General features: G+C 36.7%; 1 protein-coding gene across 2 annotated transcripts in view; it reads left to right on the top strand.

The window, feature by feature from the left end:
* The window catches only part of ADCY2 (adenylate cyclase 2), a 203,893-nt gene that overhangs the window by 92,517 nt on the left and 96,314 nt on the right, over positions 1-15,062 (top strand). For both annotated transcript variants that reach the window (XM_077182476.1, XM_077182478.1), the window contains one exon: positions 6,683-6,832. In XM_077182476.1, the coding sequence (XP_077038591.1) occupies positions 6,683-6,832 (150 nt within the window). The remainder of the gene's footprint in view (positions 1-6,682; positions 6,833-15,062) is intronic.

Genomic DNA, 15,062 nt, shown 5'->3' with positions numbered 1-15,062 from the left:
GGTAGCCCAGGAGTACTTCTGATCAGGGCATGTAGGGAGAAATCTACTGGTGCACATTAAACTTGGCAGTATATTGCTGGTCCTGTAAATGTACTTATATTAGAGATTTTAGTTTTGGGGTTTTTTTTAAGAGTAAAGCAGATTTATGGGAAAAGACAAGGTATTTTAAAATCAGACATAGGATTACTTCTGTAACAGGCCAAAGATTGATGTATTAGTATATATATATCCACAGATTTTATTTTTGGGGTTTTTTTTAAATTTTTTATTTTATGGCCTTTTTTTTTCCTTATAGCACACTAATACTTACTTCTATGTGAGATCCAGAACCTAAAAATTAATCTCAGTCTTTTTGAGAGAACATCTGAAGATCAGTTTTAGTAGTAAAGAAATGAAATGATCCCAGAGGTGCATGTAAACACAAAAGACCTCTCTGTAGGGAGGCAGAAGAGTGCAGTGGCTGCCTGTTTCCTTTTTACTGAGGACAGCATGAGCTCCCCTCTGGCAAAAAAAAATAAATTTAGATTCAAAATATTAAGAGTCATTAATTAGAGGCAATGATATTGATTATATGTATTACACAGAAGTGATCTAAAGGGACCGTAACTCTGCTTCTTGTTTCTAGTTTATTTTTCCTGGGTTTCATTAAAGAGCTTAGAGTTTATGATCTGTTTTTATCTACACCGTCATATAGATAGGGTCTGTGTATGCCCAGAGCTGAAGGAAATAAATCCAGTCATTCCACAGAACAGCTTAGAGCTGTGAGAAAGTTCAATGTGTAATAATGATAAAAAGAAAATCATATGAAAAAATACAGATATTGAAAAAAAGGAATATCCTGCTGCTGTCCTCAATGCTCTGATTGCAGAAGCTACAGAGAATTACACATACTAATTAGAAGACAACATCACAACTTCCTGGCTTGTAAAATGACATCAATTCCCCTTCCACAAAGGAACTCTTTACCAAATTTGTTTTAGCACTGAAAATTTGGAACCATCTGGGATACTGAGTAATTCAAATCTTTATTTTTTTGTTGCTTCTCAGTTATTTTGAGAAGTCTTAAGTTGAATGGGTTTTTTTTGGTTGGTTTGTGGTTTTTCTTTTAAAGCAGTTGTTTCTTGCAAACTTGCAGCTTTTTTTTTACTTACCTTGCTGTAAAACATTTTACATTCTCCTGGATATAGACAAAATGTCTGAGGATATTGGGTCTTCCTGTTTCTTCTCTTTTGTAGTGTGTTCTTATTGTGGCCTTCATAAGTATTTAAGGATTTAAATATCTTTGACCTTTCAGACTAGTAAAATAATTTTGCAGTGGTTAAAGAAATTGATTTTTTACTTCGAATTCATGAGGAAGTAAGTATGCAGTTGCCCATAATTTCTCTGTCCTTCACCCAGTCATGTTCTGTACCTGAATTACTTGAGTTCACAAATTTTTACCATCCTCTCTAAAACAGAAATAGAAATAGAAATCTAAGAGGTTGCTACATTTCTTCATGAAACACCGGAGCTTTCATAATAAAGACCTCAACTTAGTGGTCTCACTAAGTACAGGGAAAGACCAGGTGTTACCTTCTGTAACAGCAGCTGGTAGACCAGGCACCACATGATCACTGGTCTTAGGCCAGCTACAAAAATTTTTGCCCTGTAATTTTGCTCCTCCCCAAAGCTCCTTGTTTTTGAAACAGAGGTTGCCATATGGCAAAACATCTCCCATTTTCAAATTTGCCGTCCTATTTGTGAGCTGTGACATAAATATAAATGTTGTTGGCACTGAAATGTATTCAAATGTTGGACTTCGGTAGGTTTGGAAATCTGAAAGAAGAAAAAGGCAACATTGTATGAGTGGCCAGAGCTCCATGAGGAAGAGATTTGCTTGGAATAGTGGGAGAAACTTCTGAATACATCTACTTAAAATAATGGTATTGGGTGCATGGTGACCAAGTAAATAACTAATTTACATAGCGGCTAAGCATTTCCTTCTAAAATGCTGCTTTTCAGTTCTACCCAGCATTTACCCTGTTGTTTTTAGCTGAATTACATCTGAGTCTAAAGCTCTACAGGTTCCAAAGCAGCACAGACTTGTTCCATAACTTGGCTGGCCACACCACATGAAAGATCCATCACATCATCATCCACACATGAAAGATCACATGAAGGGAGAGACAATTCATCTTTGCAGAGCTAAAGAATTTGAACTTAGGCAATGACATGAGAATTCTTTTTTCTCACATTAATTTCCATGCAGACATCATAAAAGCCAGTTTTGTCCACCCCTCAGCTTTCATGTCCTCAGTTTTCTTATCTAGAATAAAAGTGAAATTTAACTATTGAAAAATTGTTAATAGTTTGTGTTGGTTTTGTTGTTGTTGTTGGTAAACATCCTGTTCATGCAGTATTTGGGAAGAATATGTAAAATATCTAAGAGGAAAGAAATGTGGCAAAGTAACTCATAAAGTGGAAGCTTTCAATGGAGGGAAAATCTATGGCAGATTCTAATTTTTATATTCAGTATTTGAACAGCAGTGTCTAAGATATTTAACAAATTATTTATGCTGCAATCAGAATCAGCAGTCTTTATTATAATTCTTTTATTTTTATATAGCATAGTACTTCTTTGTATGCATATACCTTTGTGGGTACTTTTCATCAGTTGAGCTTATATATGATGTACTACATTTTTTTGAGTAACTCAGTGAACTAAAGTACTCTCTTGAGAAATTAGTCATAGCTACTTAACTTTGTCTTCATTTGCTTTTAAATACATTCTATTTTGATAGTGAAGCACTAGACATCTGATTACTTGATATTCACTGAAAAAATACCTGTGCTTGAATGTAAAATTTCCCCATTGCCAGGAAGCACACAGAGGAGTTTTCTGTAGGTCAGAACAGACTGAGGAGACATCAGCCATGATTATGTTCCTTAAGTGATTAGAGATACTTCCTGATGGTATCTTGGTGTTCCTTGTGCTAATTTTGACTCATATTTAGATCACTTTCTTTAGACATGGAATTTATTCATTGATAAAACAGAAACTTCAGCACAGAGTACAGTTAATGGATATATCTGAAGGGATGCAGATGGCCCACAAGATAGATTTGCCTCTCTCTCCACTCTGACTGTACAGAGGGATGGGAACTTCTGCTGTGTTGCTCAGTGTTTCCATATGGTGAATTGAGTGGGAGCTTAGTAGAATTTATGTATACTGTGGGGTTTTGGGGTTTTGGTCATACAGTGCCTGTTTGTAAAGGGTGTGAATCAGGTTCATGCAATACTGTCTTTGAGGTCACTCTGGTCTTTTTCTGCTGTTGATTTACCATCATTATTTACACTCTTTTCCACAGCTCAGGCTTGTCCTCCTGGGAGAAATCCCTAACCATGTTGTGTCATTGATTCGTGAATTCTCTACACAGGTTCTCAGCTACAGTTTTATCTGCACAGTTATCAGAGCCATCACAGAAAGGTGGAAAATTTTTTACCAGAAGATCCACCACAGCTTTGCTTATTATCTAATACAGATCTAGGGTTGGGGAGAGACAGGGATGAGGCGGGGGAAAAAAATAATGGGGGAAAAGACACTGCAGAGTTCTATCCTAGAGAAAAGTAGATTGGTCTGACTCAGGATTTCATTCCACGTGCTTTGGTACTGGTAGGATTCACAGCGTGGCATCTTATCAGAGAAGGTGCCTGAACAGAAGAAACCTTTTTTATGATTGCATATTGATTAGAGTACTTGCTTAAGAAGTGGGAAGCTCAGTTAGGTTTTTTGGACTGAGGTAAACTTTGAACCTCTCTCTTCTGGGAGAATGCCTATGAGACTTCAGAAGAAGCCTGGGATGGAGCTCATGTCCAGCCCATGTTGAAACTGGGCTGCAATTAAAAGAAAAATGCAGCCTTGAGAGGGGAGGGATATTAAGGAAGGAGTATATAGTGTTGCTTATTTTGTTTAGTAATGTTAATTGCACTTGCTATTGAACACTCTATTGGCAGGATGCATTTCCCTCAAAGCAGAAATATTCGCTCAAGCCAGAATAAATACAGGCAAAAAAATATGTTTAGAAAGTAGTTCATTCGTTGATTATTTTTTAAATTTTATCCCTTAGTGACACATTTCTGAATTAAATCCATGCTTGCCTAAATAATCAGGGTGTTTTAAACACAGTTTCTACCTGCATATTCACTTACACTTTTACTTGTTACATCTACACTAAGTATGGCAGTGGCTGAGATACCTTGCACTGTCTTCCAGCTGCTTAATTCAGGTACTGGAAGCCATTGCAGAGCTTCATGTGGGCTGAATTACCCCACTGAGTATCTGAAAAGCCTGGTTAATTAGCTTCCTTGCCTGTCACTCGTTTCCATCTATTTTCTCACTTCAGCTACTTCAGTCATAAAACTGTAATTTGTTTTTCTATGACTGTGAAGATGATACTCATAATTTACTCCTCCATCTACCCATTACAGTATATTTTTTTAAATTTTGATTGATTATATTCCTGAAGTTTTGCTTTAAATTGTCTAGAACTTTATGAAGCTGGACAATTCATTAATAAATGTATGTGCAGACTTTCAACAGTGACATCTAACTAGAGATTATGACAGCACATTGTTGATTTCAGTTCAATTCAGTGATCATTTATTACTAAACCTTCCTGCTATGTATCTCAGCATTTTCTATGCCCAGCAGTCTTTATTTTCAATCATTTTTTTCTACTTCATAATTTCATTTTAAAACCCTTCAATAATTGCCAGTTGGAAGATCCTTTCCCCTGTAGTGTGATCTGTCATGCAAGATCTTTGTTCACTAATACATGTCTGCTGACATCAAAGCAGAATCAAGCAATTGTGATTTACAAAGAAATATAAAATATTTTTAGGTCAAATACACCATGATCTTATATGTTCATGGGGTTTATTTTAGATTATTGGCTGTTGCAAAATGTTTAATTTAAACTATTTCTTATTTCTCTACTTTATAACAGAAGTTCTTCAGAGAAATATGTAGATTTTTCCCCTTGTGTTTAGATTTATCTATTTTAGAAAAATTTAAGAACTCATGTGTTACTTTTAGAAACATTAAAATGCCATGATCTTAAAATTTTAGGAAAGAAAAAAGTTCTACCAAATTGAAAACATTGATCATTTTTGCAGTAAAGGTGAATAGCTCCTGCTTTTAGCTTTGTGGAGCCATGAAAGGTGAGATGTCAGAAATGTCACAGATGGAAGAACAAGTATTGCATGTAATGATGTTAAAACCTGTGAGGAAAATAAAAGCATACATTTAAGTCTTGCATTTTAATGTTACCATTTATTAAAGAAACATTAAAACTCCATGGGCGGTTTTTTTTGTGGATAAAATGCATTGCACAAGGAGATGGATTTCTGCTAATACAACAATATGTCTTTTTCCTCTGAGCCACCGTAGCACCCTGTTGGACATTTTTTCTGATCTGTCTCTTTCACCACTAGCGATTCACAAAAGATTACCTGGTACATAGGTACACCAGGACCAAACCATGAATGATCACCAGGGAAATCTATCATAACCTTCATTATTAGATTAGCTGTGGAGACTTGACAAAATTTTTGCCCCCTTTCTACCTCCTTTTCTTCCAGACCAAGAGTGCTACGACATCATATAGTGCTTGTAATCCGGGGTATATGATACACTAGGGCTTTACAAGGACAGAAAATAGAGAACTGCTTTGAGCAGACTGCAGCTGTATCTCAACTTCAATTTAATATTATCTTTATTATTACTTTTATTATTGAATTAGGAATTGCCTTCATTACTTTACTGTGTTTCTTTTGCTCTGAGTGAGCTCGAATGGATAAATGTGTTTCTTTTATTTGCAGCAATAAGCTGGGTACAGTTAAAAGTATTAACATCATCACACAATATTGTGTCCTTTTCAAAAGTCAAGTGCAGAAAAGGCTTGGATATTTTTAAGCAAACTTACTTCTCATGTTTGTGGGTTGTTGCTTGCAGAGGGCATCTGATGCTGCAAATGTGACCCCCTAAATCTTAAATCTTTAGGTTCTGTGTTTTAGGCAAATGTAATTTTTTGGTAGTAAGGAAAAGTATATTCTAGTAGGCAGCTGTCAGATCTTGCTCCTTAAACACTGCTTATCATCACCAAGGCTACTATTTATAGCTGACTGATGGATAGCAGTGGATCAGGCTGAGGTAAAATGCAGGTCAGGCTTTTCATGTGTGTGGGTGAAACTTTTCACCCCTTAATCATATGGCACTGCAAAAGAAAACATTGCTAAAAGAGCATAGCAATAACACGGCTTCCAATATTGCTATTAGGAGCCCTATCTATTGTTTTACATGAGTAGGTGATGATCCCACCTAATTAATACTCAGCAGTGAGCTCTAACATGAGCTGAAATTCTTTTTTTGGAAAACGTGTACCTCATTGAGTAGGCAAACATGTTGTTCATTTTCATTCCCGTTTAATCCTAAATTAAAACAGTATCCAGCCTGATTCAGTGATTCTATTATTGCTTGGGATATTGCCACTATTTTTAAAGGCTTTTTGAAAGGTTAACCTTGGCTAGAAACAAACAAAAGCAAAATACATAACTACAGCAATCTTTCATTGCAAGCTAGGATTAATTTCTCTTAATACATTTAGATAAATTCCCTGACACTTTTTTTTTTTAATCCCCCTAGATCTTGGCAAACGTAATAATTTTTATCTGCGGGAACTTGGCAGGAGCGTACCACAAGCACCTCATGGAGCTCGCGCTGCAGCAGACCTATCAGGACACGTGCAACTGCATCAAATCCCGTATCAAGCTGGAGTTTGAGAAGAGGCAACAGGTAAAGGAACACCCCTGTCTGGGTCTGCTTTTCTGTTTGCACACTTTCCTCCCGTTTGTTGCTATGTAATCCAGCTTGTTAATGGGAAAACACTTACTGAGTTACTTAAACTTCATGAAACATGCCAAGTCTTTTGAACATGGTTGTGCACAATTTCCATCTGACTGTAGGAAAGTGTTACAGTTATTTCTGTTGTCTAAGTATGGTTTTTTCTCACTTGTTCTATGAAAATATTTTATGATAAAGAGAGTTAAAAACACTGTATAGATCCTGTTTGCACAGCGTATCTTTTGTTGTCCTCGTGGAATGAGCTGTGAGATGTACATGTGTGCTTTTGGGAATCTTCAGTTCTTCATGCCCAAGACCAGTGCTGCAAATCACTGCAGGAAGATAGTATTGCACTGTTTTTGAAAAATATTTGAATCCACAATACTGATGAATCATGTGATATAGTTCTAGAGGTCAGGTTTGTTAACAGGAGTTAGGGAAATTGCATAATGATACTGTCATTTATTGCAGCAGTTAAATAAAAGAATTCTCTGATTGCTTTATATAGTTCTTTTTCTCTTTGCAAGTTCTGAACAGTGCCTATCATCCTGACAGATAGATGCCTCATTTAAGAGAATTTGAAATACAAATCAGTTCATCAAGTAGTAAAGAAGATAGCTGCATTTTGCTTTGAAGGTCACCAAGACTCAAACTTCCATGAACTGTTAAGGATCAGAGAATAAAGACACTGACAAGTGACTGTGGTCACAAAAATGCTTGTGTGTACCTCGTGAGTCCCAGCTGACCTTAATTGTCATGTCTGCCTCACAAATGCCTGTATCTGCTTTAAATTAAGGTTTGCAACATCCATCACCAACACTTTTTTTTTAAAATAAGCAAATGGAAATTCCACACCAGGACTTTACAGGTCAGAGGGCTGTCCTTATTCTGCTGGGCACTTGGCTTGCATATTGGCTGAAGTTGCTGCAAAAAGTTTCAAGTAATCTTAAGGAGAACAGTTTATAGTAAAAGCAAGTTTTGATGATTAGATACAAAATTGGCATAAGGCACTATTGCAGGAGAGGTTTGTAAGAGCAAACAACCTCTGCCTCCAAAGCTGTGTGCAGGGAATGGGTGGACTTTGAGCTCAGTTGTAAGGGCCTGGGTTTCTATATTGGTAGCTTTTCCCTTCAAGATTGGGAAACACATTGGTTTATCTGCAAGAAGCAGGAGCCTTGTGTTACTGGACACTGAATTCAAAGGAGTAAGGATGCTTTTTGTAAGAAGACAGTACTTACAGCAGACATGGTTCTAGCTGATGTTTTCTGCAAATGGGTATTATTTTTCTAAATATTACTAGTTTCTATGGAAAGTAACTTTGGTGTACTGTCACTTCTGAAGATCTTGCAGAAATGATTGAGAACCTGACAGTGAAGAGAAGCAAAACTACCAGGGATTGTGTGACAGATACTTCCTCTTTGGGGTTTGTAGTACTTGTGTTTTAAAAATGCTGTAGCCTAGCAAGATGGAAAGAAGCAAAAAGTGATAAATGTTGTTGTTCTTATATTTATGTTCTTATATTCTTATGTTGTTCTTGTATGTTCTTAATTATATATATGTATATTTAGGTGTGTGTTGTCATGTTTGTGTTTTGATAGGAATAACTATCACTTTAGTTAAGACATCTACACAGCCCTAAGTAGCATATTGCAGGGCTGGATCAGTAACAGTCAGGGATGGGTCAATGTCTTACTGGAAAAAAGTGATGGGTCAATGTCTTACTGGAAAAAAGTCAAGTATTCTGTGGAATCAGTGATCTTTTCAACCTCCAGTGAGCTCAAAAAGAGCTCATTAGATCTTCAGATCTTCTATAGATTTCTTTGGCCTTTATCTCCTCAACCCCTTAATATGTGTCCCTTATCTCCTGTCAAGTTTTTTCCAACCAAAAAATGAAGACTTGTACCTCCATATCATCACACTTAGGAACATTAGGTATTCAAATGTGAAAAGGTAAAATGAGGATTCATTTCATAAGATGGCTGGTTTTTTTCCCTCAGGATTAACACACGTCTTTGTTTGCAGACATTAGTTCAGAAGTGGATGTACTGTAGTCTGCTTTTAACACTGCTTGTTTTGCCAGGAAGATACAAAAGATCATCCACATTGTTACTATTCAGGAAGCAAGTCAATCATATTGGTGACTATTTTTAGAGAACTGGGATACAATGAAGAGCACAGTGCATTTTAAAAAGCATTGGTTTTGATCAAAGCCTTTATTAGCCTGTAAAAGGTTGTAGCATGACCCTTGATTCTACATCTCTGTAACAGGAACAAAAAAATTAATTTAGTTTAATTTACTTTGCATAAGCTGCTTTTGTATAAGTGCAGAGCGTAGGATGTACTTCTGAATGGTTAGGGCTCCAGGTCAAATTTGCACATTTTTGCAGATCATGGATGTCATGTATTTTATAATTGTTTTCAAAAGATGTACCATTTATGTTTCAAATTATTATGTGAATTTCCTTTTATGTTATTTGAGAGTAGACTCATACAAATGTAGACTACTGTTGTTTTTCAGTTATTGGGGTTTCTTTTGTGTATCTTTGAATAGGCTTTTTGAGAACACCATTTTGATAGATCAGTAGATAAGTATATTAAAATACCACTAAACAATTATGCCAAAGAACTCAAGAGAACCCTTAGATTCATTGTTTTCAAGTGAGACCAACGTACATTAGAAAAAGGTGAAATGGGGGGGGGTGTGTGTATACTGAGGTACAAGTTGGACATACTGTACCCACACCACTGTGTATTTCTGCTGTTGGGGCACAGAAAAGGCTGGGTGCCCCCAGAGGGATGGGAAGCTGTGGGTGGTGACACCTCCCAGCAGGGCAGGGGCCACTTTTGAACTCCTGTGGTAGAAAGGAGTATTTTCAAAGCCCACTTTGCTTTTTCGCACACACCTTTTATGTCTTTTCAGAGTTTATAAAGGAGAAATGTGGAACTGTTCTGACCTCTTTTTAATTTGCAGCCTTGTTCCAAGATACATATTTAAAATAGCCTCTCATAGTGTTATTTGTCTCCCTGATAAAAGTCTGGCTGACAGTTTGTAGGGGTAATGACTCACTGGTGCTGAGTGCAAGATCTTAACGCTGACAGTGGTATAATTGCTCTTCTCTCTCTCTTCTGGGGCTTTGCATCGTGAGACACAGGAATATACACTGAGAGGTTCTTACAACATTGCAGGGGGGTGTTCATAAGGTGTTGGTGTTCAGTGAGTTCTCTGAAATGCTGTCTTTGAGAAGGAGGCAGTATAATAATGGTTTTAGAAACAACACTCAGGTAGCAGATGAAAATGAATGAGGTTTCAAATCATTGAGTGGGATTTTGATTTTTTTTACTGAAACATGGTGAAGCAATGCCATTCATTAGAGGAACCAAAATATTTCAAAATTGTTTTTGAATTAATCTAAACAGAGAAGCCTTATACATTTGTGAAGCTTAAGGCTCTTAGTAAAGAATAGAAACATTGAAATACATAATTTGGAACTAATATATGAAATGCGGATTCCTGCAAGTTTAATCAATGCATTTTAAAAAGTAAGCTACTAATATTTTCATGAATATACAATAGTTTTTCTAAGATATTCCTCATTTTCCTTTTCCTCATAGCTTCACGGCTAGTAAATGGGAAAAAGAAAATCTAGTGTTGTTTTTTTAAATTTTAGACTCCATTTATTACTTCAGCAGTGTTTGAGCTCATACACGCGTGTGGTGCTGGTCCTTTCTGTTAATTGATGTGTCAGTGTAGGGGGATAGAATATAAGTAAATAAAGGTAGTATAGAAAGTAATCTTACCCCTAAGGAGTTGCACCTGAGCAAATTATTAAAGATTTAGGAACAGGCCTGACTTTAACAGGCCACAGCTGTAGCCAATGAGAAGAAGAGTTCTATAAAAGAGTGGGGTGGCTGGTTAAAAGGGGAACTGGAGTTAATTGGCTACTATGAGGAGAAGGAAGAGTCAGTGCTTAGAGGAGTTTCCTATGAGAAATATCAAGGAGGTATGAAACTCTTGCAATAAGGAGATAACAATATGCAACCTTTGCAATATTGCAATATAATGACAACATATCAGTACTAGAAGTAAAGCCTGTTCTGAGGAAGTGTTGAATTTTGCATGGTGGACCATGGGGGAGATGGCTAGAATATGCAAACAGAAACTGGACAGGGTTCACTGAAGGGCTACAGGGACTGCAGGTCATGACAGATGATGAGACTTGGGGAACTCAAGGTATTTAGCCTGGAGAGGAAAAGGCTTGGAGGGGACAACTAACATCTGCCTGGTACCAAAGGAGCTTGCACAAAAGGTGTGGTCAGATTTCTCTGAAAGGCATACAGTGAAAGGATGAGAGACAATAGGCTTGAGTGATGACAGGATAAATGTTGGCTGGAAGGAGATAAAAGATTGTTCCCCAAGAGAAGGGCTAAACATTGGGAAAGGCTGCCTGGAGAGATGCTGGAATCTGTGAGCAGAGAGATTTTGAAGTCCTAGCTGTATCAGATCTTATGCTTCTATTCTTGTGAGCAAAAGAGAGCACGTGATAAATATAGAGCTCAGAATCTCATTAGGCTAATTAAAGTCTTAACAATCTAATGAACATACAAAAAAATCTAGTTACAATAATAATAACTGTCACAGTCCATGCTAATTAACACAAAGTAGCATAAATAGAGCTAAAAATGTTATGCAAAAAATATTGAAGTGTATTGCCCTTTTTCTGTGGTATTACCCTCAGTCTTCTGTAACTATGTACCCCACAATACAGTACTGCCACTGCCATGGGCTTTGTGCTTAGTTTGCAAGGCCCCAGGGTCAAAGCTCTCTGAATTTTTTTTACCTTCCTAGAACTTTATTTTTACTTAACTGCAACAGCAGTATTTCAAGTATAACAAGGTAGTTATAGGTAATTAATTTTTTCTTGTGACACAGCATAGATATTACGTAAATAATAGTAATGAACAACTACTCTGTGAAAAATGAGATATTTACAACTGCAATATAAGGTGGAAAATTGCAGACCTGACATGTTAGTGGAAGCCTTAAGAAATGAACACACAGAATGCAGTGGGGGGCCATACATGCACGTGGTGATTGGACATGGTGCACAGGCTTGGCACTGCAGACTCCAGATCTATAGCTATTTAGATCTATAAGTGACCAGTCACCACTAGTCATTTGAAGAAATCAGATCTGGACCTGGTCACAAGTGTTTTTAGGGGCAACAAAGAGCAAGAGCATAGACTTGCAGACCAGCAAGGAAAGAGCAAGGTATAAATGTGTGTGATCAGATATCTAAAAAGTACTGCGGAGAGATCCTAGATTGAGGAATAAGTAACTATCAGCCTCAACGTCAGCATCATTTTTCTCCTCATAAAGGGCTGCAGATGCTTATGGCTTGCTGAAAGTCTTTCACCACCCCTGCCAGGCTGAAATGCATCCACATTAGGACCCAGAGGAACAGTTAAAGCATGAGACTTCTTTACTAGAAAAAGGGTTGTAAACTAAGAAGTGTCTGCATTACAATTTAAACCGTATTATGACTACTAGGAATTTGCTTTCTTAATATAGAAGTATTTCTTTCTTTATTGCTTTTTTTTCTTTAATTTTTTTTTAATAATTACAGCAGGAGTAATACTGATATTTGAATTAGATTAAGATTTCAGTTATGCTATAAAGAAATGTAAACTAACTATAAATTCTTAGCTTTAGATGTGTGTGGGTGTGTGTACATTATCAGGCTTGTTGCCTTTTAGTCCATAAACCAGACTTTGGATATTATTCTTCATGTGTCCCTCTAGATCCTGAAATTGATGATATCAGTGTTATGAAAGCAGGTGTTTCACAGCAAGAGATCTCAAGTTCATTTGGAAGATGTAAATACTGGTAGTTTGAGCCCCCCTTGCTTTTCAATTTTTTTCCAGAGGGATTGTTTGTCCCACAGTGTCAGGCCTGAGGTACTCCCAGAGCTAAGGCACTGTGGAGAGGCAGCAGGCACATATACAAATAAAGTTTTAGTTTGGTTGCTGCCACAACTGAAAATCATGCAAGGCAAGCTCAGAGAAGGCTGGAGACCCAGTGTTGTATACAGAGTTTGTGGTGTTGTGGTAAAATTGTATTTTCTTGGCTACAGAAGCTCTGAGCAACTTCATCTAATGTTGAAATTGGCCATGTTTGGAACAATATGTGGGACTGTGTATCTCAAGAGGTCACTTCCATCCTGAATTTTTCAGTGTGTCTTGGGTTTTCTTTAATGCCTTTTCTATAACAGAGTGCTATGGCATACAGGAATACTACGATTTCAGTTAGAAAGAAATGAAAAGGTAAATATCACTTTGAATCATATCCTATAATTTAAAATGAATGTTTTTTGAATCAACAGAAAGTCCTATCAGGTTCATTTTTTCGAAGTGTCTCATACTGAGACTTTGCTTATGCCAGGAATACAGTAGCTATTTTTGATGAGAATAATATTAATTTTGCAAGGGGAATATATGTTCGTTAAGAAGAGTTATTTGATAATCAAATAGATACCCATTGTTACTTCATTATGTTTGGGTTGTCCAGTCACTGAGGAATTTGAAACAGACTAGTCATGATGATACTATAATAGCAAGAGTCTGAAATTAATATTCCCCCAAGGCTGAATATTTGGTACAAATCTGAGACTTTGATTTCAAGTTTTATGTCACAACCAAGACCTGTAGATCAAAAAGCTGTAACAAAGGTAGGATTGAAAGGTACAGAGGCTTCACATGTACCTGGCTGGCCAGAGCTTTTTTTAAGGTAGAAAAGATGCTCAGGTTCTTGCCTGCAAAAGGATTGTGTACTGCATTAGCAACCTGCATCTTGGTTATATCTCTGGAGTCATTCTTTCATAATACTTCACTGCTGGAAAAGGTGCTTAGGAGCTTCTGCCCTGTAGAGATGGAGCGGTGAGGAGGGTGGTTGGCAGCTTTCCAGTTTACTACTGTGGAAAACTCCACAGGTCTAAAAAGTGTGGGATACTTCCCATTCAGTGCTTTTTCAGGGATCTGGGAAATGACCTTGAAATTTATAGCAAAACACTATTGATAGATGACCGCTTTTCCTAACCATCATTTTCCCAGTTTTTCTGTGCTGAATTGTTTGTAGGAGCTACGAGAGACTCCTTATGTAGAAATAAGGCTTCGTCATGTTTTGAAATATTAGAAATGTGCCTTTCACCCCAGGGAATGTATATTTCACTGTAAGGAGAAGAGATGCCAATATTGGAAGTCTAGTTACCTACATGCAGACACTCATATTGTCCACAGTTCTGAAATTAATGGCTTAGCAAATGCCTTGTGCAAGTATCTACTTCACAGATCAATAGAGACACTCCGATTCTTTCATGTAATCTTTCTTCCTACCTCAGGACTTCATTGTGAGAAAAGGTCATTTAGCATTTTGCAGTGAACTAGATGAGATTTCAGTTGCTACTCTGTGTGTTGATCTGCAGTAATTTATTACATTTAACATGCTCGGATAAACTGATGAGTTATATTGCTTTGTTTTATGAGGAAAATGTGTAGTTTAAGCAGATACTAAGTACCACATTTTCATAGATATCCTGATAATTTGGATGAAATACATAGCTGGCAGGCAAATGTTAATTTTTGTCATGGCACCTGCAATTTTGTCAGCCACATTACAAAAGCTAAAATTAATAGGTGAAAAGTCATTCTTTTGAGAAAGAGAATGTCTTTCGACAGCAAGTCCAAAGTTTTCAATTGTTCATTATTCTCATAATTAATTGCCTCATTTTTAAATTGCCATTTTATTTCCAGATAAAAGTTATTGAAGTTCAACTAGATCCCTTTGTCCTTACTAACCTTGCTATGTCTTTTTCAGATCTCCACGTTAAATATTATTTTCTACAGATAGGGATTACAGGGTACTGTGCCTACAGAAACTACACATAAATCACACAGATTTTGATAATCCAGAGGCCTGATTATTATTATTTGACATATAGAATTGTTCAGTCATGTCATAATTATGTTTATAATATTGTAAATAACTTAAAACATCTTAAAGGATTCTCTGTAATGAGGATTTTTCAAGTATTTGTTCATTTGTATGACCCTGTAATGATTCATGATTTTTTGTATCATTTTTACAGCAAGGGAACTGAACACACTGTTGTCAATTATGTTCACCTAA

This window comes from Agelaius phoeniceus, chromosome 1 (genome assembly GCF_051311805.1).
Source record: "Agelaius phoeniceus isolate bAgePho1 chromosome 1, bAgePho1.hap1, whole genome shotgun sequence".
Lineage (NCBI taxonomy): Eukaryota > Metazoa > Chordata > Aves > Passeriformes > Icteridae > Agelaius > Agelaius phoeniceus.
Note: the sequence above shows the minus strand (reverse complement) of the source record. Positions and strands in the feature narration are given on the sequence as shown.